The 26,022-nt window shown below is 41.1% G+C and overlaps 1 protein-coding gene across 4 annotated transcripts in view; it reads left to right on the top strand.

The window, feature by feature from the left end:
* Window positions 1–24,131, top strand: part of MAP3K7 (mitogen-activated protein kinase kinase kinase 7) — a 71,978-nt gene extending 47,847 nt beyond the window's left edge. For 2 of the 4 annotated variants that reach the window (XM_074948115.1, XM_074948113.1), the window contains 5 exons: window positions 4,240–4,307; window positions 14,687–14,801; window positions 16,861–16,922; window positions 17,511–17,626; window positions 21,000–24,131. In XM_074948115.1, coding sequence (XP_074804216.1) covers window positions 4,240–4,307; window positions 14,687–14,801; window positions 16,861–16,922; window positions 17,511–17,626; window positions 21,000–21,180 — 542 coding nt within the window. In that variant the 3' untranslated portion in view covers window positions 21,181–24,131. The remainder of the gene's footprint in view (window positions 1–4,239; window positions 4,308–14,686; window positions 14,802–16,860; window positions 16,923–17,510; window positions 17,627–20,999) is intronic. The other 2 variants (XM_074948114.1, XM_074948116.1) reach the window with 1 other exon arrangement.
* The last annotated feature ends 1,891 nt before the right edge of the window (window positions 24,132–26,022 follow it).

Genomic DNA, 26,022 nt, shown 5'->3' with positions numbered 1-26,022 from the left:
TCTATGGATATGTTAAGGTCCTTAAGACAGAACATGCCTTCTAAAAGAATGCAGTAAAGGAATCCTACTACCACAGACCTATGGTTTGCAGGAGAGGTACTCCTCTTCTTTGTACTTGGAAGGCATGCCAGAAAAGGTGCCCTGAGGAACACCTGAATTAAAATAATTTTACATTACCGGCATCAGGGGGGTGTGTGTCAGGGAATATTTTCAGGAGAAAGTACCTGCCCATAGGAGCTTCAGGCTCCACAAAAATCAGGATCTTACTCCAAGTGAAGTGAGGACTTCCTCTTTATGTAAAGGTTAACCAAGTTTTATGGCGGGGTTTCCTTTGTAGTGTAGATTAATTAATATTGGCCTTATGCAAAATACGTAACAGCATTACCATTTAAACAAACCCTATACATTAAAAAGGCTGACAATGATCTGCTAACGTAACCTATTGCATACAGGAAAAAACTACCTTAAAAACATTAAGGTTGCAAAATGAAGCATTCAGAAATTAGGAAATGCTAGATTTAAGGTTGCTTGTGCAACCTTATTTCTCCCCTCTTGTGTATATGAACTATGATGATGGGAAGTCTGTAGCAGATCCAGGAATAGAATCCAGCTTTTTCCAGATTCATGCCTTTAAAATTCAAAAGAACACATCATTTTTTCTCTTGTAACCCTGTGCTTCATTCACTGACCATGCTGCATTGAATGAGGAGTGGGTCTTTCTAGAAAAATAGCGTGTTTGTGTAATTAAAAACAAAGCTAAAGGAGAGTGAAAAGGAAGAGAGCTTGGAGAAAGGAGAGAATCTGGGCAGGGGACAAAACACAAGGGAGATTCTGTGGAGGACAGAAGCAGATGGGTGAGAGAGCCTTGGGAAGGTTAGAAGGGGGGAGAGTGTGCAGACGTAGGGAGGATCTACCTATGCAAGACGGGCGGAGGGGGAGGGAGGAGGCAGCATGTATGTGTGAGTTGTTGCTGGAGCAGAGAGAGAACCAGGGGAAGCTGCAGATATCAGTTAGGGGAGATTGAGTTGCATGTGTGTGGACTTTTGGGGTATGTCTGCAATGCAACTTGGAGATGCGATTCCCAGTGAAGGTAGACAGATTTGAGCTAGCATACTAAAAACTGCAGCATAGACATCAGAGCATTGGCGGTGGCTTGGGCTAGCCACCCAAGCTCAGATTCAAGGATTCAGGCAGGTTTGGACTTGGGCGGCTAATCCAAGCCACTGCCAGTACCACAACATCCACACAGCTATTTTCAAGCTAGTTCAAATCACACCTCCCAGCTATAGTGTGGACATATCCTTAGAGGCTAAGAGGGAGCCCGGATACATTTTTTTTTTTTTAAGAGGGTAGGAAGCGTTTTGGGGATTTTAATGGGCAGGGAAAGTGTGTGTGAGAATTTTTTGGGCAGAGAGGCAAGAGAAAGGTAGAAATTTCCTTGTTCTGTCAACTTTTTTGTGTGTTCGCTTTTTTACCCTTACAGTTTATAATTTGTTTAATGGCAGTATTGACATGTATATGAAAATACACTATACTCATTCCAGTAACCTTAACTCTGACTCACAAGATTTATGTAGAGTTTCTTGACACATGCATAACTGCACAAAAATTTAGAAATGGTCCTTGCTCCAAGTATCTTATAAACTTTTTATGTTACCTCAATTACCATACCATAAGTGATATATACTGCTCCACTGGTTTAGTTACATGTTGGTATTGGCATCCCATCTTTTTGTTTTTTTAAAGCCGCCTCTTCTAGTTCATGAGCAAACACATTCCAAAGAACATTTTATTTCCTCACTTGGTGATTCAGTCACCTGAAGTTTCTTTTTCATTACAGCAGCCTTTTTCAGACCAGATGAGTAATTGGTTGACAGTTGAATTGTAATCTTAAAATCCAATAAATTGTTAAAATCCTGCCACTGTGCATCACTTTCTGCCTTTAGGTATTGTACATAACTGATGTGTATTGACTTTTTGTCAATTTCATGAAATTATTCTAGGTTCCTGTAAAGAGAAAATTTTAAACCAGTTATTTTAAAAACTAAAGTAAGAGCAAGTTCAAAACAACTTCAAAACATGTACAAAGACTAGAACTAATTATTTAAAGTCAAGGAAAAGTATTCCATCTTCATATTCCTAAATTGACATTAATCTTCATTCTGGAGCAACAAGTATTTGTTGATTTGCTGTCTTTTTGTTTCTGCTTTGTGTGAACGATTTGCCAGATGTCTGTAGTAGTTATACTAATTAAAATGACATTGCATAATAGAGCTTGCTTTTGCCTCACTAACTTGGAGACCTCTCATTTAAAGACATTCTCATTCACTATAACACAATCAGTTGGTCTCTTCCTGCCCTCAAAAAGTGTTGATTTTTACTTCTACCCAACCCTGATTATTTTAACTTTTTGGCAACCATGATCTAATGTTTCAGCAACACATGTGCCGGGTTCTTTAAATTCACAAATGTTGCTACTCTGAAATGAGAATTCCAGATATTTTTTGCAAGCTTATTTCAGACGGGCTAATTTTAGAATGGTGCTGTTGAATGAAATGTGCACATAATTGTTGTATCAGTCATGAGTAGATCTATATCTTGAGTTCCAAGATGAGTTGCAGCTACTATCAACAGCATAATTCTTCTGTTTATGAATAATCCTGTTTTTAATGGCCAAGTAGTTATATTAAATGGAAGAGTTTAATAATTCTCACCTGGTGCCTTATGGGATCTCTTTACAAGGCTTTACAAACCTTCGTTAAGCCTCACAACATCACTTTTACATTGGTAAGTATTTATTTCCCCAAATTACTGATGTAGAAAACTAAGTTACTGAGAGATTATAACTCGTTTATGGTAACACAGCGAATCAGTGTCAGAGCTGAGAATATAACCCCAATTTCAGACAGATTTGTCCCATTCTCTAACCTATAAACTGTTCCTTCCCTTAGGTACTTTTAGAATTTCTTGAATTTAAATGTCAGGTGACAAATTGGAGAAGATGGTACTGAGAATTTTTCACTTTCTGGTAGTGTGTTTCTAAAACAGACAGGACTGCTGCACAGAACTACTGGTTAAAGGACTTCATAATTTGTGATATCTTAAACTGTGTAGATGAGATTAGGTAGCCATTCTCACTTTTTTGTTTTAATTGATGTGCAAATTATAAGTTCTATCTAGAAAGGCTGCTAAGTCGTATTGAAATGACCCAGCATAAATATGTAAGAGTTTAAAAAATGAGCCACATGTTACAGAACGTTGATTGAGTACTGACTGTTGAATACTATGGGAGTATGAGGCTGTAACTGTTATAGTACATGTTCTAAATGCTACCTACTGGTAGAAAAATTACATAATGCAGGTTGAAGACCAAAAATTTTGAGCATTGTCAGCTGTTACTCATGATGTTTTGGTGTTTCCTTTTGGACAGCTGACCTGTCATCTCAGGAGACACTATAAACAATATTAATAAAAATCAAAGTACCAAGGGAAATTCTGTTACATAATCCATTGTATTTTACATAAGACTTAGTTTCATAAACATTTCCTTGATGGACTAGTAGTATTAAAATTTAAACTATTTTCTATAGCTCTCAGTGGTGGATAATGCTAATGGGTGGAAAGAGAAGAGGAACGATTACACCACTGTTCAGTGGATTGATAGCAAGATGTGACTTAGCTAGAGAACAACTTCTTGCCCTGATTTTTAGAATATGAAGTATTTTTGCTCATAAAAGGGTGACTAAGAGCTTTCAGTTTGTCTTAAAGTGAAATAAGTTTTCTTATAGCTTCTTAATATATGTGAGAGGAACATAACACAGACAGAACGCTTTGCTGTGTGCTACTTCAAAGAACAACAGGTTAGAGCTGGCAGCATCTTATTGTACAGCCTTGCTCTAGAAATGCCCATAACGTAACTCACTTGAAATAGATGTCGTCATCAGCCACAATCCCCAAGTGCTAAGCCTCTTCAAACACATGTGACAGAAGATGGTGGAGTAGAGTGCAGAAGCTATTCATGTGGTAGGAACGGTTATTGTATTAGGATATACTTTCTCTTGACAGGCCAGCATTTTTTGAGTTAAAATTCTGCAGCTGTCTCTCTCTCTCTTTCTCTCTCCCACTCCCACTTTCTCTCTGTGGATTTGTACAAATTCCAAGCTCCTGCTGCAACAGTCGCACCCTTCTTATTTTGTTTCTGAGCAGATTTTAGTGTTTTGTTTTGTCTTTTTTTCCAAGCAGGAAACGGACAACAGAGGCGGAGATCCATTCAAGACCTTAGTATTGCTGGAACAGAATCCAATCAGGTAAAATCTTTCAGCCTATGGCTTCTTTGTCTTTCATGAACATTTAGGTGAAATCAGCAGTAAACTTATACTGTGTAGAGCTAGTCTTTAAAACTTCATCTATGTGACTAGGGATCATTTAATTTACAAAACATAGTGTCTGCTGTTTTACCATCTAAAATAAAATCTGTGAAAGGGCAGCTTATGAAAGATGTCTAGGTGACAAGTTTCTTGATTACAACTTGCCTAAGCAGCACATATAATATTTATTAAAAAGAATATTGTGTTTGTGCATGCTGCATAATTTTGTATGTACTGGTAATGAACCTCAACATAGTATTATCTCTCAAATCTAAATGGTTACTTATGGTGGTCTCTCTACTTTTTGGAAGAAAATGTAATAGCAAAGTACTATAGCAAGGTCTTGTTACGAAGACTTCATTACTTTTACAAGATATTTACTTGTAATTATTGCTTTTTTTATCATGATGTCTGGATACCATGGTAACAAGCACAGTGATGCACTCTGAAGTATGAAATATTAAAATTAAACGAGATGTCTCAAATGACCAAAGTACAGTTAGTGGTGCCTTCGCCTTGTTTTGTGGTGTTCATTTAATTGCTAATTTGTCAGTGTCAGTAATTCACAGTAGGTTTTTGATCATTAGTGTGAATTAGCAAGGTTCTATTGTAATTTTAAGATCCCTGCTGTAGTTTGAACATGGAAAAATAGGAGCTTAGTGTGTTAATCAGGTTAATCAGGTTTCCATATTAAACAGCCTACTGTAGTAATTCAAAGTAGGTGGTAATTTTAGGGGTATACACTCATCAAAGAGATTAACATTTGATCTCTCTTCCGTTTCATACAATGTTGTAGTAACAGAAACCTTGTCCTTTCCCCAAAATCTAATTTGTCTGGTTTATTTGGGAATATGCGTATATGTCAGAAGAAAGCATCAGCATCAATTTTAAAATTTCAAAACGTTTTTATTACATACCGAACATAGGGCTTTTTAAATAAAAGCATTCTACAGATACAAGCACAGTAATAAATAAATCTACATTTACTTAGTCACGCAGTGTAATTAGAGAAAAGACTTAATCAAAATTGTTTCAATTTTTTCATTATTCTGTAACGTTTAACTATTTTGTGATTAAGGTTTCAGTGCACTTCTGTCACACCTATATGCCACTATTTTATGCAATATTAAAATATTCTTTTATTTGTAACTTTTAGTTCCTTCTATTACCTTTTAAAAATGATTGTTTGCAGATACCAGATTATAATACTACTAGACTAGATATATAGCATCTGTATTAGAACTTCTTAACTTTCATGTATCCTGCCTTTGAAAGTTGCTATGTGCTACTTTCTTAGATTCTAGCTGTGTTCCTGCCAAATAATTGCTCCTTTGACCAGGAGTAACAACAAAAGGCTTTTTCACCTCAGTTTTCTGCTGGTACCTTTGTTTACACCAGAGAGCAGAACATGATGCTGGTGTAGCTTTCACCATTTTCCTTTTCTTCCCTCCTACCTGTGCCAGCCTAAGGGTTAGAAATCTGTATATCTTTTGTTTTACATTTCTGCTAGGTCTGTCTGAAATTCTATTCATATTCCATTTATATTTTGAAATACAATTTATATTTTGCATTTTGAAGTGCCCTATTACAAGTATGAATCATAGTGTAGCATACAAGGTAAGCAGAATAAAATAATACCTCAAAGGTCATAAATACATTGTGGATAATGTTAAGTCACAGGTTTTTGTGTTCTTGCTTTTGAGGCCTGTGAATGGGAAGTAATGGAAAAGTCTAAAACTAATACTGTCGAACTTGTAATACCAAGTCAGAACTTTTCAATCACACAACACATTAGTGTAGAAAGCAAGCAAGTTTGTCTCCTAGATATGCCCACTGCAGTCTTCACACGAGTGGGTCTAGCTGGAAGAAAGTGGTGATGTGCCTTCATCTACTCCCTTACAGCAGGTGGGGAGAAGGGGGAAAAGTTTAGAGATGGACAAGAAGGGCAAGAAGCATTTGGGGCCATATCAGCAGAAGGTCACTGCATTGTCCTTCCCGCTGACCAGAAGAGTTTGGGGGAAGAAAGTGGTATTTATTGCCCATGAAGCCCTGGAGGACTTTTTACTAGAGCTTCGGGCACCCATGTTTCATAGAGTAGAGAGCCAACCCCCTCCTTTTCCTAGCCCCCTTTAAGCTTGCTGAGGAAGGTGTTTTGGTTTCCTACATCTGGAAAATTGGGGAGCCAATCCCCACCTTCCCCTACTGCTTCCTGCACTGTACAATTCGTTGCCAGGTACTCTGATATTTTAAGTGAATGAAGTTGTGGCCTAATAAACCACATTCATGGCCTCCTGTCTTGTGTGAATGGACAGAAGGACCTGAGACTGCTCCTAAAGTTCAAGGCCTATATTTATGGATTTCCATAACTCTGAGCTGAGCTCCAGCTATCCTTGACTTTTTTTAATTTAAAGCTTCAAAATAATGATTATTAGCAATATAAACAACCTACTAGATAAAAGAGAAAAATTCAGTTTATAAAGAGGTTATAAATCCACACAGCTCTGATCAGTTCACTGTGTTTCTGCACATATACCATTTCAAATTATATATAAATGTTATCCTTCCCCCACCCCTTACTTCATTGCAAACATCCTTCTTCTCTACATCTCTGTAGTCTCTCCTTAAACCCACTTCTTTCACCTAGCCTTCATCACCTAGACTTCACCACTGTTTGCGTCCATTGCCATGCCCTTTAAACCCTTGTACTCCACACACTGCATTGGTTGCCAGTGAAGTGACAGGTGACTTTCAGAATGCTGGTTACAATCTATTAAGCCTTAAATGGCCTAGGCCTGCTAAATTGGAGATTGCTTCTCACTCTCTCTGCTTTGTCATGCTATTTCACTATCAATTCAGAGGAAAAAATTGGCAGGAGTTTGCAGTAGGTTATTCTCCATACCTAATTGCCTGCTCCAGCATTCGTTCTTATTAGAAACCCACTAGAGCCCAAACATGGGAAAACTTTAACAGGAGATACAACTTTTTTTCTTCAGGCTGAGTGAACGTAAATGCTGGAACCAGCACCTCTTCTTTCGTTCCCAAAATAGGGCATATGACAGTCTTGTCCTGGAGGAAAAATATCAGTCTTTTCTTAATGATGGGAAGATGTTACATTGTTCTGTTTTTAATGTAGTTTAAATACCATAGTGATTATTCCCTTTATAAATGTATTTCTATTGTCCAATTTAGATTTGTAAGCTTTTCAAGGCAAAGAGCGCTCTAAACCTCATATTTTATTAAGAATGTTGCACAACTGTGGTGCTATAATAAAAAATCCGATTGGGACAAGCAGGATGAAAATGAAAGTGCATATAATCCAGGCTAAATTTAGTTTGTATACCATTTTTTTGAAAAACTATTTTTAATTTTAGTTTACCATGTCTTCATATACATTTGTACAGTGCCAGCACAATGGAGCCTCAATCCTGATGGGCGCCTCTGAGCACAACTGAAGTATAAATATTAAATCATGCATAATCTTCATTGTCCTATAGTTCCTTTGCAATTCCTCATTTCACCATTGTGATAACGGAAGAGCATGCATCAACTGGCCCATGTGTAGTTGTGTTTGGAAAAAACTAATGTGCAAGAGGGAGGTCTGTTGTGTTTTTTTTTCCTCTGACTGATCACAGCCATCAGAGATTTAGTGTCTGTATTTTGCTGATTTTTGTCAAGGGAGATCACTTCTTCTCCCCCTCTCAACAAAATACAAATTCTGGTATGTTAGACTTGATTTCCACCATTTGCAGCTGGAGGTCTATGACTATTGTATTTTATTGTATTGCTGCTGTGATTAGAAATGTTGTCCAACACTAATTCCTGGTATTGAATGGCATTATCAGCGTGGTCAGTCTAATGCTCTGCAAATAAGGATTTGCTGTTTGGCTGAATTTTGCATCCAGGGCATGAACAACTGAATGCACAAAGCCAGGGGCTTTCAACCTATTCCAGTTCGTGACACCCCATTTTACAATTAAAAAAAACTGGAACATCCGCTCCCATAAAGAAAGGGTGGGTGGATCTTCTGGACCTCTTGACAACCCATGCACTGAGTCACATTTTGTTCTAATTTTCTCCAGCACAGAATTCAAGTGCTTGCTCATGTCAGTTCCATTTTAGGTGTGTGCATGCCCACGTGCACAGTTGTCCGAGACTTTTGCCTTAGCAGTATCCATAGGGCTGGCTGTGGCACCCCCTCGAATCCCACACTCATGTGTCAGTATATCAAGCACCGCCGGCCCTGCGGCCTCTCAGTTCCTTCTTACTGCTCCTGGTAGTTGGTCGGAGCGCCTCTTGCCCTTGCTTCACAAGTTGTCAGCGTTTTTTTCCTACTCAAATCTCAGGTTCCAGCTGTAAATAGTTTATTTATAGTAGATTTGTTAGTAAGTAGCTGTTAAGTACTGTCGGGGTCCTGGCAGGGACTTTGCCTCAGGCTGGGGCATACCTGAACTCCGAGTTTTAAGCCCTGCTCTGACTGCAACAGGCTTCCTATGCCTGTTAGTGACCCGCATGGTAGCTGTCTGAAGTGCCTGGGGGAGTCCCACGTTAGAGAAGTGTCGCATCTGTAAGAACATTCGTCCCAGGATACAGAACTAACGTGACAATCGCTTGAGGACCCTCCTCATGGAGGCCGCTCTTCGCCCAGCCTCGGAGCTGGCCCGGACGCAATGCCTAGCACTTCACCTCGGTATGTATCACGCCCCCGGCACTGGGTTCTTACCAGTACCGATCCACTTCACCGGTGCCCAAGAAGAAGACTAAGAAGAGGGACCCGATACCAAGCAAGTCGGATCAAGGGGCATGGGGCACAAGACTCTGTTCGGGCTGTCCACCCACGCTGGAGCCGCAAGGGGGCACGCCCCTGAGGGGACCTTCTTCCCCCCCTCCCAAGGGATCCACCACCAACACTGGAGAGCAGTAGGGGACCCAGGCTGATGGCACAGTCAATGCACTCCCAGCACTCGGAGAGCAACGGACTCTCCCACCACAGCCAGCACTGTTTATGCTGATGGACCCAGCGAAAGATCCCTACAAGGGTAAACCAGCCATGAAGGCCTCCCAGAAGGTGAGTGAGCACTGCCAGAGTCTAGGCAGAGCCCTTTTTCTCCACATCCTTTGTCTCTGCGTCAGCTCAGGCCACCCGTTTGCCATTACAGGTCGCCGGCATCGTGCTGTGGTCTGCGCCCTTGCGCTGGGCCTCACCCAGGGGGAGGCTCTGGTTGCCTTACAGTCGAGCACCGATCATCTTCACACCAACGGTCACCATCACCAAGATCTCACGGATGCTCTCCAACACGGTGTCGCTCCCCGTACTCCCGGCACCAGTCTAACGATTCAAGGCACCGGTCACCCGAGGCGATGGTTAGCCACCAAACTCAGGTGTCAATGGTCTCGCCCTGGTCACCGGAGGAGGATTTCTCTGGCACGGAGAGGGAGTTCAGCCTCTTGCCAAGACAGCACTGTCGCGACTGGGCTTCGGGGGTTGCATCCGCCGCAGTGATGCCAACTTGGCAGCAGGGCCAGTGGCCAGCGCAATGGCCTTATTGGAACACCTGGTGCATGCCGGTTATGCTGATGCCCCCATCTCCAGTTCTCGGTCACTGTGTTGGACAAACCCCAATTGGCACCGGTGGCACCAGGCTCGGTGCAGGAGGTGCTGACGGGCGCTGTGGTGGAGGAACAGGTGCCCACCCGGAGACCTCCTTCCCCTGCGAAAGATGATCCCCTGGGCCCTCCCCGGTGGTTCATTCATCATTGTCCTCTCCAGATGAGACAGTAGCGTTGCCCTCCTATGCTAGCCCACCGGACGACTTTAAGGAGCACCAAGCCTTGGTCCGGGTGGCCGCTAATGTAGGCCTCGAAGCGGAAGAGATGGCGGAGCAATCAGATACGTTATTCAGTGTATTGTCCCTGTCCACCCCCGCATGTGTCTCACTCCCGGAACACGAAGGGGTCCTGAACATTGCCAGAGCCCTCTGGCAAACCCTGGCCTTCATCCTGCTCATTTCCAAGAGGGCTGAGAAAAAGTATTTTGTCCCGCCAAGGGGTTCAAATACTTATATACCCACCCGCCCCTGGGGTCGTTGGTTGTGTTGGCAGCCAACAAAAAGGACAAGCAAGGGCCTGCTAGTTCCACCCCCAAAAATACACAGGCTAAGAGACTGGATCTTTCTGGAAGAAAAATTTATTCCACGGCCAGTCTCCAGTTCTGGGAGCGAACTACCAGGCTCTTTTGGGACATTATAATTTTAACCTGTGGGACTCCCTCCATAAGTTTAAGGATTCCAGGCCCCAGGAGGTGGCCCAAGAGTTCCTCTTGTGGAGGAAAGTACCGCAGCAGCTTGGTGCTCCCTCCAGATGGTCTGGGATGCGGCCAACTCGGCGGCCAGGGTGGTCACCTCGGTGGTGGTCATGAGGCGTAGCTCCTGGCTTGAACCTGCTGGCCTGTCCCAGGAGATGCAGTCCTCCATGCAAGATCTTCCGTTCAGTGGAGTCGGGCTCTTTTCCGATCAGACAAATGCAAGGCTGCACGGTCTGAAGGACACTCGGGCCACCCTCCGCTCCCTGGGGATGGATATGCCTGAATCTGTGACAAAGCCATTCCGGTCACTGCTGCCCTTTCTCCTCCCTTTCACCTGTGCAGCCTGGCCTGGCAAAACACCATGGAGGCCAGAAGCAGGGTGTTTTGAGGGCGCACTCGAGAGCGACACCCCAGTCACATCCACGGATCCACCCCATCTTTTCCTCAACCATCTCCCTCCTTACCATTCAGACTGGTTGAGACTCATCTTGAACTCTTGTGTCACTGGGCTGAACTCTTGTGTCACTGGGCTGTACCCTTCCGTTTTTGGGCCCTCCCTCCCACACCCTTCTTCCCCATCCCTCTTCAGGAACTCTTCTCACGAGCAACACCTCATTCAGGAGATAAACAACGGCCTGCAACTTGAGGAAGTGGAGGACGTCCCTCAAGAAATATGGGGGGAAAGGTTTCTGCTCCTGCTATTTCCTGATCCCAAAGGCAAAAGGGGGCCTGTGTCCCATTCTGGACCTGACACGAATCAACAAGTATCTCAAGAAGTTGAAGTTTCACATGGTATCCCTGGCCTACAGCATTCCTTCCCTGGATCCGGAAGACTTCAAAGACACTTTTTCATATCTCTCTCTTCCAAGGGCACAGACTGTTCCTCAGTTTTATGGTGGGCCAGTGCCATTTCCAGTTCACGGAGCTCCCCTTTGGCCTCTCCTCGGCCCCACAGGTCTTTACAAAATGCATGGCCCCAGTAGCCGCTTACCTGAGGCGTAGGGGAGTCCAGGTCTACCCTTATCTCCATGATTGGCTCGTCAAGGGCAGATCACAGTATCAAGTGCAGAGCAGTCTCGATCTCCTGCAGTCCACATGCTGCAACCTGGGCCTGTTAGTGAACAAAAAGAAATTTGATCCTCGTACCAGTGCAACATACAGAGTTTATTGGGACAGTTCTTGATTCTATGCGGTCCAGGGCATTCCTTCCGGAGACCTTTCCGAGCCACATTAGATGTAATCTCCACTGTGAGGGACCACCCATTCACCAACCCCCACACTTGCCGAAGGCTACTAAGCCACATGGCTGCTTGTACTTACGTGACCGTCATGCCCAACTCCACCTCCTGCTGCTGCAGCCATAGTTGGCATCGGTCTGCATCCCCAACAGGCACAACCTGGAGCTGGTAGTCAAGGTACAGCCGGGCATCACTGGCGTGGTGGATGGACCTCACATCGGTGTTGCAGGCAGTCCCCTCGGCAGCCCCAGCCACGTTGCTAACTCTGGTGTCCAACGCCAGGCTGAAAGCCCACCTGGGCGAGCTCAGTACACAGGGCTGTGGTCATGAGTCGACCGCATCCTCCATGTAAATGTCAGGAAGCTCAGGGCGGTTGCCAGGCTTTTCGGTCCCAGTTACAAAGCAAAGTGGTTCAAGTCCTGACTGTCAGCACTGCCACAATGTTTTATATCAGCAAGTAGGGTGGAGCCAGGTCGTCAGTCCTCACTATGGGACTTCTGTGTGCAGCATGCCATTCATCTTGTGGCAGCGCACCTCCCTGGAACCAGGAACATATTGGCAGAACCGTCTCATCTCGCCACAAGTGATCTCTCCACCCCGATGTGGTCAACCAGATCTCCCGAAAGTGGGGGTCTCTTCAGGTGGACTTGTTCGCGACTCGCAAGAACAGGAAGTGAAACCGGTTCTGCTCATTTCAGGGGGTCAACGGGCTCCCTGTCAGACACCTTTCTACTTCCTTGCTCAGGGGCTCTGATGTACGCTTTCCCACTGGTGCCATTGCTTCATAAAGTCCTCATGAAGATCAAGCAGGACAAGGACAAGGTTATCCTGATAGCCCCAGCTTGGCCTCACCAGCAGTGGTTCAGCACGCTCCTGGATCTGTCAGTGATGAAGCTGATGCCACTGACCCACTGGCCAGATCTCTTGTAGCAGAATCATGGCTGGTTCCTGCACCCAAATCTGGCAGCGCTGCACCTCACAGCTTGGTGGCTCCATGGTTAACTACTGAGAAGCAAGAATGTTCAGCCCGAGTCCAACGGGTCCTACTGGGGCATAGTTAGCCCTTCAATAGAGTGTCCTACCTGGCCAAATGGAAACAATTCATTTACTGGGCCTCAGCCCAAGAGCTTAGGCCAGAGCAGGCCTCGCTGCAGCTGATCCTGGACTACCTTATGCATCTCAAGCTCCAGGATTTGTCCCTTTCATCAGTTAAGGTCCACTTGGCCACTATATCTGCCTTTCACCCTCCGTTCCAGGACAGATCAGTCTTCGCTCATAGCATGACAGTCCCGTTCTTAAAGGGTCTGGAGCGGCTCTACCCCCAAGTATGGGACCCAATCCCTCCGTGGGACCTGAATCTGGTACTCGTGCTGCTCATGAAACTCCCTTCAAGCCCTTGGCATCCTGTTCCCTTCTTCTGCTCTCCCAGAAGGTGTCATTCCTGGTGGTTATAACTTCTGCCTGAAGAGTCTCTGAGAGTAGGGCGATTACATCGGAGCTGCCCTATATGGTGTTCTTCAAGGACAAAGTACAGTTGCGGCTGCATCCAGCTTTCTTGCCTAAGGTGGTTTTGCAATGTCATAAAATCATAGAACTGGAAGGGACCTTTAGAGGTCATCTAGTCCAGTCCCCTGCAATCATGGCAGGATTAAGTATTTCACACAAGCCAGGACATATTCTTGCCAGTGTTCTGCCCAAAGCCTCATAAGTCTGAGGAGGAACATACGTTGCCATTCCTGGATGTCAGGAGAGTGCTAACCTTCCACATCGAGAGGACGAAGCCATTTTGCAAGTCAACGCAGTTGTTCATCGGGGTGGCAGATAAGATGAAGGTTCGTCCATTATCCACCCAGAGAATTTCATCTTGGATCACAGCCTGCATCCAGTTCTGCTATGATCAGGCAAAAGTGCCTCCATCAGCGATCATAATCACCCATTCAACTAGAGCACAAGCATTGTCGGCACCCTTCTTGGCCCATGTGTCAATTTCTGATGTCTGCAGGGCTGCCATGTAGTCGTCTGTACATGTGTTTGCATCTCACTACGTGCTTAACTTTTGAACTACTTCCAGCTGTGTGCAGTCGTTTAATTTCTTATTGCTGAAACACTGGAAATGAACTGGGTTCCTTAGTTTTCTCAAACCTGAAGCTGACGTTCCAATAAATGCAGCTTCTGACTCGACCGTGACAATTGTTATGTAGAATCGTAACAGGATGCTCAAAATGCAGCCTCTTGAGTACATTGTATAAGGCCAAGCCCAGCCGCACGGGGAGGTGGGGCTCAGGCTTCAGCTTCTGCCCTAGGTGGTGGAGCTCAGGTTACAGGCCCCCGGCCCACAGAAGAAGCCCTTGGGTTTGTCATCCCCGTTTCTTTCCCCTTCCTCCCACCCTCTCCTCCCCACACAAAGGGCAGTAGGGCTCAGGCAGACTCGGGCTTCAGTCTTCCCTCCTGGGGTCGTGTAGTAATTTTTGTTGTTAGAAGGGGGTCGCGATACAATGAAATTTGAGAACTGCTGCTATACTTCAAAGATAAATTTTAGGTGTGGATGAAATGATTCCTATATAATTTCTATATATGCTCGTAAAGTTTATCAAGCATTTTGAAAACTTTCCGGATAAAAAGAACTATAGAAATGAATGTTCTTGTTTCTTTGTATCAGTTAGCCAGCTCAAAAAGGGCTAATAAAACAAACTCTTGAACCAATCTTCCCTTGTTTGGTTTCGTCACTGTCACATGAGAATATCAGTGTCTTATTTAAAAATCTTGTTTTATTTGTGCAGGAAAGCAGAAACAGCAGTAGGTCATCTAGTCCTAGTGTGAGAATGATCACTACCTCAGGACCAACCTCTGAAAAGCCAGCTCGGAGTCTTCCATGGACACCTGATGAATCTACAGGTGATGATTGGTTTTTGTTTTTTGTTTTGTTTTGTTTTTTTTTCGTTTTATTTATTGTCTTAAAGTTCTAAGAGGTTTATTTTATAATTTATTTTGATTAAGATCAGTGTGTGTGTAAACTTTACAAAGAACTTGAATAATAGAGCAATTGATTGGTTTTAGTTTTCAGACTCATTAAAACCATTACTGCATTTGCTCACTGGTTGTTGTACAAATTCTTTAAGTAGACTCAGTGAAATTAAATAAACTCTTAACTATAGTTAATTAAAAGCAAAATATGTAATTTTCCTATGATGCGCCTATAAATAGAATATTCTACTTTACAGTTTTGAACATGAATTTTTATGCTAATTTTTTAAAACACAAGGCAACATTTTATTGTGTGTGTACATTATAAATACACTTGTCTAGATTTCAGTGAGCCACCTTTTTGGATAAAGTACTATTCAGGATAAGTAAGGGTGGCAGATTCAGGCCCATATCTGGAGAGGCATGGGGGGAGGAAGAAGGCATGTCCACACGTGCTATTGCAAGGTGTTTTGCAAAAAGTTAGCATAACGTTTTATTTCAGAAGTGTGTAAAATATTTGTTTATCAGAGTATCACTCTCTTTTTTTTTGTTATAACACATGGTTGAGTGAGTGTAATGTAATAGTGGAATCTAGTTAAAGAATTCTTATACACTTAGTCCAGTGCTTACAAACCATTATAAAAGGATCAGAACTTCAACACACTAACACCATCAGTTCTCTGTGACATCCTAAGATCAGAAGTGGGAAGACTTTCTGACATATTTGCCTCAGAAATTATATGTAGCACTGGGAGCCCAGAGTCTCAGCTCCTTTTCAGAAACAGTCTTTAGTTCATGGCTTGCGTAAATCTGTCTTGGGGGGGGGGGGGGGGTGGAATATATCAGAAAAACTATTTCAAAAAGTTCTCATTTTAAGGCAAGGTTGGTTACAGCATGACCTTGGATAGCCCTCTTTTGGTATTCACTTTCTGCATGAGAGTCATTATCCCTAGTTCTCATTTTGCTGTTTAAGGAGGAGAAAGGCAGTTTCTCTTTTCTCACCCTCCCATTTCCTTTACCTTTTTGAAGTTGCTTTTGGAGATAGGTAATCTTTGGGAGGCAACACCTTTTCATTTTCGCCGCCACCACCCACTACTTTATGGCAGATGCTTTTGGGGCAGCCTACTTCTTTCCCACCTATCCTCTACCATTTGCTCTCCTGATAGCAGTCACACACAGTGCTGGAACCCAGTAGTTTCTCCACTTAACCCTACTGCTGTATCTTAAGATTTAGCAACAGGCTTGTGTCCCTCAGATCTTGGGTTTCTAAAGATACAAGCATGTGAGATTCCAGAAGCATGTAGTGTAGTTTGGAGGGAAAGTTCTGGGAAGGCCCATGGTGTTACTGTTTTGGAAGAGAGCAACAGCAGCCAGGTCCAGCAGAGCTGCTATAAGTTTCCCACATTACTCCTCTGCTATCCCTAAGAGTATTGGGAAGAAAGGTGTCCTAGTGCATATTGGGTGGAAGAGGTGGTATTTGCCAAATCTTATAGGGTTGGTTTCATGTCTGACCAAAGTCAGTCATGTCATGATTGAACAAAATTTGTGTTCATTTTTGTTTTTCAGAACTGGTTTTGCCCAGCGTTAATTTAAATTCGGTTGATGGGTAGGCTGATTGGCTGATCCCTCATAAGCAAGAATGGCATAGCAAATAACTTCATAAACAGACCACCAGAATGCAAACTCTGTGCAAAAAACCCTATGTTCAACTAAAATGGCCTCTAGAAATTTATAAAAGTGTAATATTTAATTTTTGTTTCTTTTCGGTAAGATAGATCGTACTCTAATAATGTTGTCATTCTCAAATAACTTTACAAAACACAAACCCAAAAAACTGATATTTCCATATACTGTTCTGCATATTGATGTTTAGTTTTGTTTAAATAATAATCCTTTTTTGCTAAGGAAGTATAGTGTCTTATGGATGTCGTACATGGAAATGTACAATTAACTCAATTGAAAATATATTACAGTTGTGGTATTGTTACAGATACCAATGGGTCAGATAACTCCATCCCAATGGCATATCTTACACTAGATCACCAGTTGCAGGTAATAATTGTATATTTTACAAGCAATCGAATTTTAAATTGAGTCTAAACTAGTCGAAAAGCATTTTCATCTTTTTATTTTTCCTGAGTGACATAAAAAAATATTGTTTTGCATATTCGCTGATGTTTGTGTCCTGCCTAACTTTTGAACAAGGCTAAAAAAAATTATTCTGTAACCTGAGATTGGTTGACTCAGATTTAATCAAGCTATTAAAAACAAGCCCTGGGAAATATGATCCTTAAAACAAATTGAAATCTTAGTTTAAAAGCATGAATAAGAAATTAACTTGAGGTCCTAGAATAAAATTGCTACAGTCTCATCCAAACTTTTTGTTCCATGGGTGATCAAATAGTGTTTTTGATCATCATCCTTTGTAACAAAGAATGTGGTAGAGCAATAAACGTAGATGTTAGGTCTGATTCAGTTTTGGCAACAGTGCACTAAGATTTTTCCAGGGTATGGTTTAGCACTTATTTTTAAAAGCTTACTAGTTTCTGAAAGCTGGTATAAATATATTGCAGACACATTCTAACACACTATGTATTGAGATATCAGTTGATTAGATTTTAACGTCTGATTTATTTCCAGCCTCTAGCACCATGCCCAAACTCCAAAGAATCTATGGCTGTATTTGAACAGCACTGTAAAATGGCACAAGAATATATGAAAGTTCAGACAGAAATTGCATTGCTGTTGCAGAGAAAGTAAGTAAAATGCTTGTAAATGCTTTCTGTTCTCATGTACAGATTCCTTTTGCACCAGCATAATAATCCTAACTAATTATGTTGTATTTTAATGCCTTAACTTCTCCTACAGAAAAATCAATGCACCATTCCCAAACTTAATATTAATTCCCAAACATATAGAATATTTGTGCTCGTGACATAGATCTATTAGTAATAGTTGAAAAACTTATTAAATGTCACAATATGTCTTCTGTACAACTTTTACATTAAAAAGTTTCACACCTATGTATGACGATCAGTAACACCTGTTTATATTAGCTGGAGGTCGCCTTTCTGTCAAGGCATATTGCAATTTAATATAATAATTACTGTATATACTCGATCATAAGCCAGCTTGTTTATAAGACGACCCCTCCCCTCCCCCCCCCCCCCCCCCGATGGATAAGTAAAAAAGGTAAAAACTATGTGACCCTTTCATAAGCCAACCCTATATTTCAGGGTTGGCAAACTTCAGCTCCTGGCCCATCAGGGTAAGCCACTGGCGGGTCAGGATGGGACGTTTTGTTTGCCTGGAGCATCTGCAGGCACGGAGCCCCTCAGCTCCCAGTGGCTGCGGTTTGCCATTCCCAGCCAATAGGAGCTGCGGGAAGTGTCGCCACTTCCCGCAGCTCCCATTGGCTGGGAACGGCAAACTGCGACCACAGGGAACTGAGAGGCTCCATGCCTGTAGATGCTTCAGGTAAACAAAACGATGATATATTAGATATTCAATTCAGTGCTTTCATAGAGTTGGGAAGCAGTGTTGGGGAGGTTGCATGCATGGAGCATTGAAGTTGGAGATGGGAGTAACCAACAAGTTGCCAACCAGTGGCTGAGGTCAGACAGGTAGGAAGCATGAGGCTTTCAACCCTCTAGAAAAGGAGGCTGTCTTTTTATGTTAGTTGGGGGTGGACCAGAGAGGAGAATAGAGGTGTCTAGGGCTCTTGTACAGTGGAGATAGCAGGAGCCAGGGTACAGAATGGGACTTCTGATTGCCTGGTTTGAGAACAGGAGAAAATATGGGCAAATTTTGCTCCTCTGTTTTTCAGCTTAGCATCCGGAGGACAAGGTTTCTGAAATATTTGTCCTTGGGGTTCTGAGTTTTAAAACTAGATAATATTTTTTTAAATAGTATTGATTCTGAAAATCCTTAAATTACCTATTGTGTAAAATGAGTTTCATTTTCAGGATGATTTTATTTTTCCTAACTTTAGGATCTCACCCTGCAAGAGTATAGTTTTATTCATTTCACCTTCCTTTTCCAGACAGCCCAAACAGAAAATTCTTCCATTTTTATTGATAAATAACATTTTTGTTCTTTCCTTATCCATAATATATCTATCCATGTGTATTCAAAGAAGAGCATTGTTTGTGTTAGTGATATTGTGTCTTTATTGATGAATGAAGTAATTAAAATTGTGTTGTGGAAAATATTCCATCTTTCATACAGTAATTACAAATCGTTGAGTGGGAATTAGCATCACTAACTTTCTTCTTTACCATTTTGTCTTTAAATATTGATGACAACTTGCCCCCCCCATCAACCCACAAACAAATGGTAAAATAAAATACATTCTAGTTAGCTGCCAGATAAATGATTTTGTAAAATAATTTGTAGTCAGCCTACTGGAATTTTTTTGCTCATCTATAAATAATTATTGGAACACATTTTGAATACTTATTGCATCAATTATCTGAAATGAAAGTTGTGAAAATAGTCTGCCTGACCCTTGTTTCCACTATTTTAACAGGGGTGCAGCTCAAAATAGAGAATTGCAGTGTAAAAATGAAGAGATTTAGTTCAACATTTTTTCCGAGAAAGAGTTAAACAACTTTGACATCTTGTACTAAAATTTCTTCCTTTTTTTTTCATGTGTTTATACCACACTACTTTTTTAATGACTCTTGCCATAAAATTAAACTTTCACTTCTTGCGAAGAGAAAAAATAGATTTAGAAATAGTGAGATGAGACAAGTGAAGTGTATCTTTGTGTACTGGAGTATTATATCTCTGTCTCAGTACCTTTCATTTTATGGCTTTATTAGACAGAAGGGTTTGAGTGACAGAGCATAGCAGTTACTAATAAATATTCATTGAAAAAAATATTCTTGTCTGAAGTGGGAGTGTTGCTTTTAACAGATTTTACTTTTTAAGGTCCCAGTCCTTCATTGAAGTGTGTAAGATTACTCCATGTGCTTAACCTTAAACACATGCACATTCGAGCAGGATCAGGGACTAAGGGCTGGTCTCCACTACAGGGAGATCAGGGTTGCTGCAATCGATACAGCAAGGATTGATTTAGCAGGTCTAGGAAAGACCCGCTATATTGATGGCAGAGCGCTGTCCAGTCGACCCCGGTACTCCAGCTCTCCGAGAAGAGTAAGGGAAGTCGACCAGAGAGAGTCTCCCATTGACTCAGTGCCCTGAAGACCTGGGTAAATCGACCTAAGCTACGTCGACTGCAACTACGTTATTCACGTAGCTGGAGTAGCGTAACTTAGGTTAACTTACCCCCGTAGTGAAGACAAGCCATTCGTCTGAATAAATTGTGGCAAGACATTAGGTTCCTGTTATGCAATGAGCTCTGAGCAATCAGACTCCTTCATCCATGTCAAGTCCCATTTTGAGTGACAGTATGTAGGATGCAGGTCCCATTGCATGGACTTTATTGTAAGTTTGGAGCCTTTACTTAGTGAGATTTTTTTTTAAAATTTACAGATTAGAATAATGTATAGAAAAGCTCTGTGTTTGCATTCAGTATTCAGTTCATGTACTGAGAAGTATAGAGAATAATTTAAAAACCAAATCTGCCATCTCATGAGTTTAGGTTGAATCCCGTATTTCAAAAGTTGAATGGATTTTAAAATTAACATCTAGTTTAAAACTTTGTAAATGTGACTTCTTTGCTGTGAATCTGGGGAAACTGTGGCTAAATATGTTTAATGAATTTATCTGCAGTACTTTGGCTTCAGTTGAATTGAACTTAAAAGCTATTATAAAAAGGCATGAGATAAGGAATCAGGAGTTTGCTTTGCAGTTAGTTTTAATTGCATAAATGTAGCTTTGATTTCGGAATAGAGCATTACTTCATATGGCATTACTTCATATGTTATATCCAGACTGAACCAAAGATTAATCAAGAGGTTTTGCTTGTTGTGAACTCTTAGGCCTTTCTGTTGTACTAAAAAGTAGACCTGAGACACATTCTTCATAAACTCATAGTGACAAATGAAATATAAAAATTTTTATTTGGTTAAAAATAAAAATATACAATAGTGACTACTCACAAAAACAGATTATGAATCTTCTCAGTCTCCATAACATTTTAATGCTAACATTTTTTATCTTTAGACAGGAGCTAATAGCAGAACTGGACCAGGATGAAAAAGACCAGCAAAACACATCCCGTCTGGTACAAGAACATAAAAAGCTTTTAGATGAAAACAAAAGTCTTTCAACTTACTACCAGCAATGCAAAAAACAGTTAGAGGTCATCAGAAATCAGCAACAGAAACGGCAAGGCACATCATGATTCACTGGGACCTTTCAAATCAAAAATATGCACAGAAAAGACTTTTGTATTATTCCTTATTATGACAGCTCATGAGTGTTAGCTTCTTGATGTGTTCAGAATGCCTATATTTGTCTGTTGCACTTAGAACGTCATTTATTTTCCTTTTCTTTTGGTGGATATTCAGTTCAACAGGTTTATTGAACAAGGTGGGAGAACAGTGACTTGAATTAATCACCAGCACTCAGCTTACACAAATACAGTGAACTGTGGCTGTACACGTGCTCAGTGTGTGAAGGCTAGCCTAACAAAAGCATTAAAATGGCTGCTAAATTGTAAGATCTTGTTTTAATTTCTGATGTTACCTCAATAAGAGCAAAACAAAAACTTCTGTTTTAGAATGGTTTTGTTCTTGTGTCTCATCTCAAACAAATTTACAACAGTCATTTTCTCATGCACTATGCTGCAGAGCTGATGTTGATTGACCAGAGTAATTCATGATGCATTAGTGATGCCTTTTACCTGTAGATTTAGTGCATTTTTCCACATGCAAAATGGTAGTCAGACTGATGCCAACATCACTGGTTCAGTGCTTGATAGCCCTGCATTTTGGCTAATATGTTCCTTGTAATCTTGCATTCATAAAATATTTGAAGCAAAATGCTGTATTTTCTTTACTTTTTTTGGGTGAGGAGTGGGGTGTCATGCAGTTTCACCTAATCATACTGGACAAAAAATTATGATGGTGATTCATTGAGCAAAGTGGGTCTCTTGTATAAAAGAAGAAAAATCAAAATGTGTGGAAGCATGTGTTAATCTTTAAAGCTTTTGTGCCTGTAGCATCTTTGGAAGTCAATTCAGAAAGCAAATGAATATAAAGTTCTATATAATCATTCCCTTCATATTAGTTATTGGGATCTTTTTGAACCCTTACTGAAATGCTGAAAAGAAAACATCCATATTCACCATACATGTAAATAAGTTTCTTTTGGAAAAAGAGATGAGGACTTGAGTGATTTTTATTTATTTTTAAATACAAAAACATGATATGAAGTAGGCAATGCAGATGGATGAAGCTGGTAAGAAAATGAGAGAAATGGCTTAGTCTCCTTCGTAAATCCTAGTTCTTTCAGTTGTTTGAGAAGTGTTCAAAGCAAGCCCGCCACAGAATGCCTTCTGTGACTGAAGAGTTGCATTTAACAAACTCAAACAAAACATGGAATGGTCAGTATCTGTATTTGCCATGATTATGTAGGCAGAAATCAGCGAAATTGTTTGGATTATAAACTAACTTCCAACTGAGTCACTTTTTACTAGAATCCTAAACTATTTTTAAGTTCTCAGACTCAGGTTTTAATAACATTAATCTTTTTCAAATATAAATTTTGCAAAGAGAAAATATAAAATGAAAACTTAGTCTCTGTATCATCAAAATACCAGCAAGATGATCAAAAGTTTATTGTGATGATTTAGTTGTTGGGCTTCATTTCAGATGAATAAATTAGTGCAAGAGTTCATCAGTAGCACTTGGTAAAATACTTGCAACTTTTTTCTTCCCCTCTTCTTCCTATCTGATAAACGTTGATGATATTGTGAATGTATAAGAATATCAAAGATGAAGGATAACTTACTGAATGAACAGTGTCATTCTAACTTTAAAATAAACCTATTATTGGCAAGCCTTTCTGGAGTTAAAACCCTTCCCTCACTTTATTTAAATAAAGGAAGGGTTATCATTCCCGAAACCTTAGCAGATAATTTGATTAGTTAGCTGAAACTGATATTGGGATCAACTTAAGGGCACACATATTTATAGCAAAATGTAATTGGCAGAGAAAATAACTGTAGTATTAGGAATAGCACAAGTGATCCAAAGCATTGCTGTTTGCCTACATCTGTCCATCTACCAAAATGGACACAGTCAGTGTTCAGCAGCTTCTTAGCATGTGTTTAAGCATGAAGTAGAGTAGAATGAATACTAATGCTTGACTTCACATGCATGGTTAATAATTGCAAAATGATTTCCCAGGACAGTTAGAGGTTCTTCTGTGTCATAATGAAACATGTTTAAATAAATTAATATTAACACTTCTTGTGCAAAGTCACTTTACGGCAAAATTGGAATAATGGAAGTGAAAGGAATGCTAACTTCATTTAATGGTACATAATACAAAAGCCTAAGTTAGAACAGTTGCTTATAACCTTTTAAGTTTACATTGAAGAAGGTCTCAGATTGTAAAATAAGTACTGTACAGTGTGTGGAATTCAACTCCATTCACTTCTTAGATTGTGTTGCCATTCTAACTGTATTTTCCAGAGGGAATATAGAGTTCATGTCCTTTTGCCTTTCATCTTCCCTTCCCTAATTCCACCAAAAATTTGAACTATTTGCCTCCACTTTCTCAGTGAAGTCTTCTGTGTGGGCAAAATCCTTGTACATCTTACCCAGCAAACCTAGGGGATAGCAATGGCTGTTTGAGCCAAGGAGAATTAATCTACCTTGTGACTACAGCATTTTCAAAAGGCTTTTGTTTTAAAGTTGTTTACAAACGTACTTTTATTTTTTCTATTAAACTATTTTGGAGGGTTCAGGACATATTTTTCATATCTTTTACTCAAAGCTATCCCTCTAGTCATGGATGTGAAATATCTAGGTTTGTCTGGGCGCTACCTCCTCATTCTCAAAACAGTAACAGGTTCTGCTTTTTGTGAAAGTATGTGTTGTGTAAGACATTGTGTAATGAAAGTATGCTTCTGTATACTGAGTGGTTTTACCAAAAATGCTTTTTTAGGCTTTATTTTTGTTGATGAAAAGTTGAAGATTGTAATTCAAAACTTGTACATAAAATGGTGAATGATTTCATATGATGTGGGAATGAGCAGTGTGGCTTTCTGCTGCAGGGTGTATTACATTACCAGGAATCGGATTAATAAAAGCTGAGAGACTTTGACAGACTTGTAATGCCCCACCACTTGCCATGGCATCTTTGATCTGTGAGGGAATCCTACGGCTTGTGGGGGACAGCCATCGGTACCACCAAGCGAACACTCCTCTGTTCATTGCTGTTTTCCTTGATGCATGTGAAGGGACAGCTGTGGACAAGCAGATCCCACCACAGCTGCATGTCAACACTGAATCCACCTCAGACAATCCTATCCTGGAGACATTTGCCTGGTTCTGTTCCTAACACACACTTTACCCATTTGTGTGAGAGGTTTCATTGGAATACATAAGCAGTTGCAATCAATCCATTGAGCATCCTGTCTCCCTGGATAACAGTAACTTTATCCCAACTCTGTCCCATTGCCCCTGGACTGCCTGCCCTATCAAGGGGTTCCCAGATGCCGCGCTCAAACATTTTTTTTTTTAAAGTAACAGTAGGAGCGGTGTGGGAATAGCATTTCCAACCCCTGGAATGGGAGTTCCCCACACTAGTGGTTGGGGAGAAAAATCCTGCGAAGCCAAGTCTCACATACGTGTGTGATGCTGTTTAAAACAGATTAACTTTTTTAAGGACTTCAATATATTCCAGAATTGATTGTTGTGAAGTAACTTGTCTGTAGTCAACTTTAATACTTTCACTGGTTCAAATGCATGGGATTTTTTTAAATTAGTTCCAGTCTTGCTGCTTAGGCTCTTTATTTAATTATTAAATCCTGACCATATGGAGTTATATCAGGAAAAGGTGCTGCAGTTGTTTGCATTATGCCTATCAGTAAGAGTGTGTCAGTTTATTATTTATGAGCATTTTTAACACCTATAATCTGGCAAATTGAGGAATTAAGTCAGGTTAGTGTGCAACAATTCCTCCCATCTGCTCCACACAGTTGAACTGTGACATCTTTCCCTTCCTCCTGTACTGTACATGGCTGGCTGTTTTAATCAGTGTGACACAGCAGAACTGAATTTAGACTAAATGACTTTAATAACAATACTGCCCTACTGAAATCACATCAAATTCTTATTCACAATTTGTTTACACCTTGTAATAGATTTGTGTTCATTAATTTATGCTTTGTAATTACATTCCTGGATCTCAAAAGTATTTTGCAAAATTAGTTAATGGAGCTTCAGAAGGGTTTTGGTCTGATTTACATATGGGTAAATAGAGGCATGAAAATGTTAAATGACCAACATTATATATGGTCAGTGGCAGAGCTAGGAATGAAACAGGAAGATCTGAGTCTGTCTCCTGGTTGTAAGAATGGACTAGTCTCCCTCTGTCTAGTTTCAGTACAATTGGAGGAAATCAAGTTGGGTGGGACTGTTCTTCTAGATGCACTCATATGGAGCAGAAGGCTTAGCTACCTCTTGAGCACCAGCTTCCCGATCTGTGCCTATAATAGGTTCTGCATGGATCTAAAGATCTGCAGTAGGATAGGACTGATGGGCTGCTTGGTTATGCCATCACTATGGAGGTTGAACTTGAGAATGCAATCTCTTTTCTGCAAAAACGCCCACACCCTAGAGCGGCTGCCAAGACAGGAGGCAATTATGACAGTCACAATCTGCCTCCAGCTTCCACTAGTTCCCAGATCGGGGACATACCCTGAACCTCATACAGCATAAATCAATCAGCACAGGAGTGCCCAGCTGGTGTGAAGTCAAAGTTGTTCCTATTCTTCGAGTGCTTGCTCATGTCGATTCCATTCTAGGTGTGCACATGCCGACATGCGTGGTCATCTGAGATTCTTGCCTTTGTGGTACCTGTAGGGTCGGCACTGGCACTCATTTGAGTGCCGTGTTTATATGCCAGTATATCAGGCACCGCCAACCCTATGCCCCCTCAGTTCCTTCTTACTATCTGTGGGGGTTAGTTGGAGCGCCTTTCCTTGAATTGCAATGGCTAGCAGTTTTTCATC

This window comes from Natator depressus, chromosome 3, assembly GCF_965152275.1.
Source record: "Natator depressus isolate rNatDep1 chromosome 3, rNatDep2.hap1, whole genome shotgun sequence".
Classification (NCBI taxonomy): Eukaryota; Metazoa; Chordata; order Testudines; family Cheloniidae; genus Natator; species Natator depressus.
Note: the sequence above shows the minus strand (reverse complement) of the source record. Positions and strands in the feature narration are given on the sequence as shown.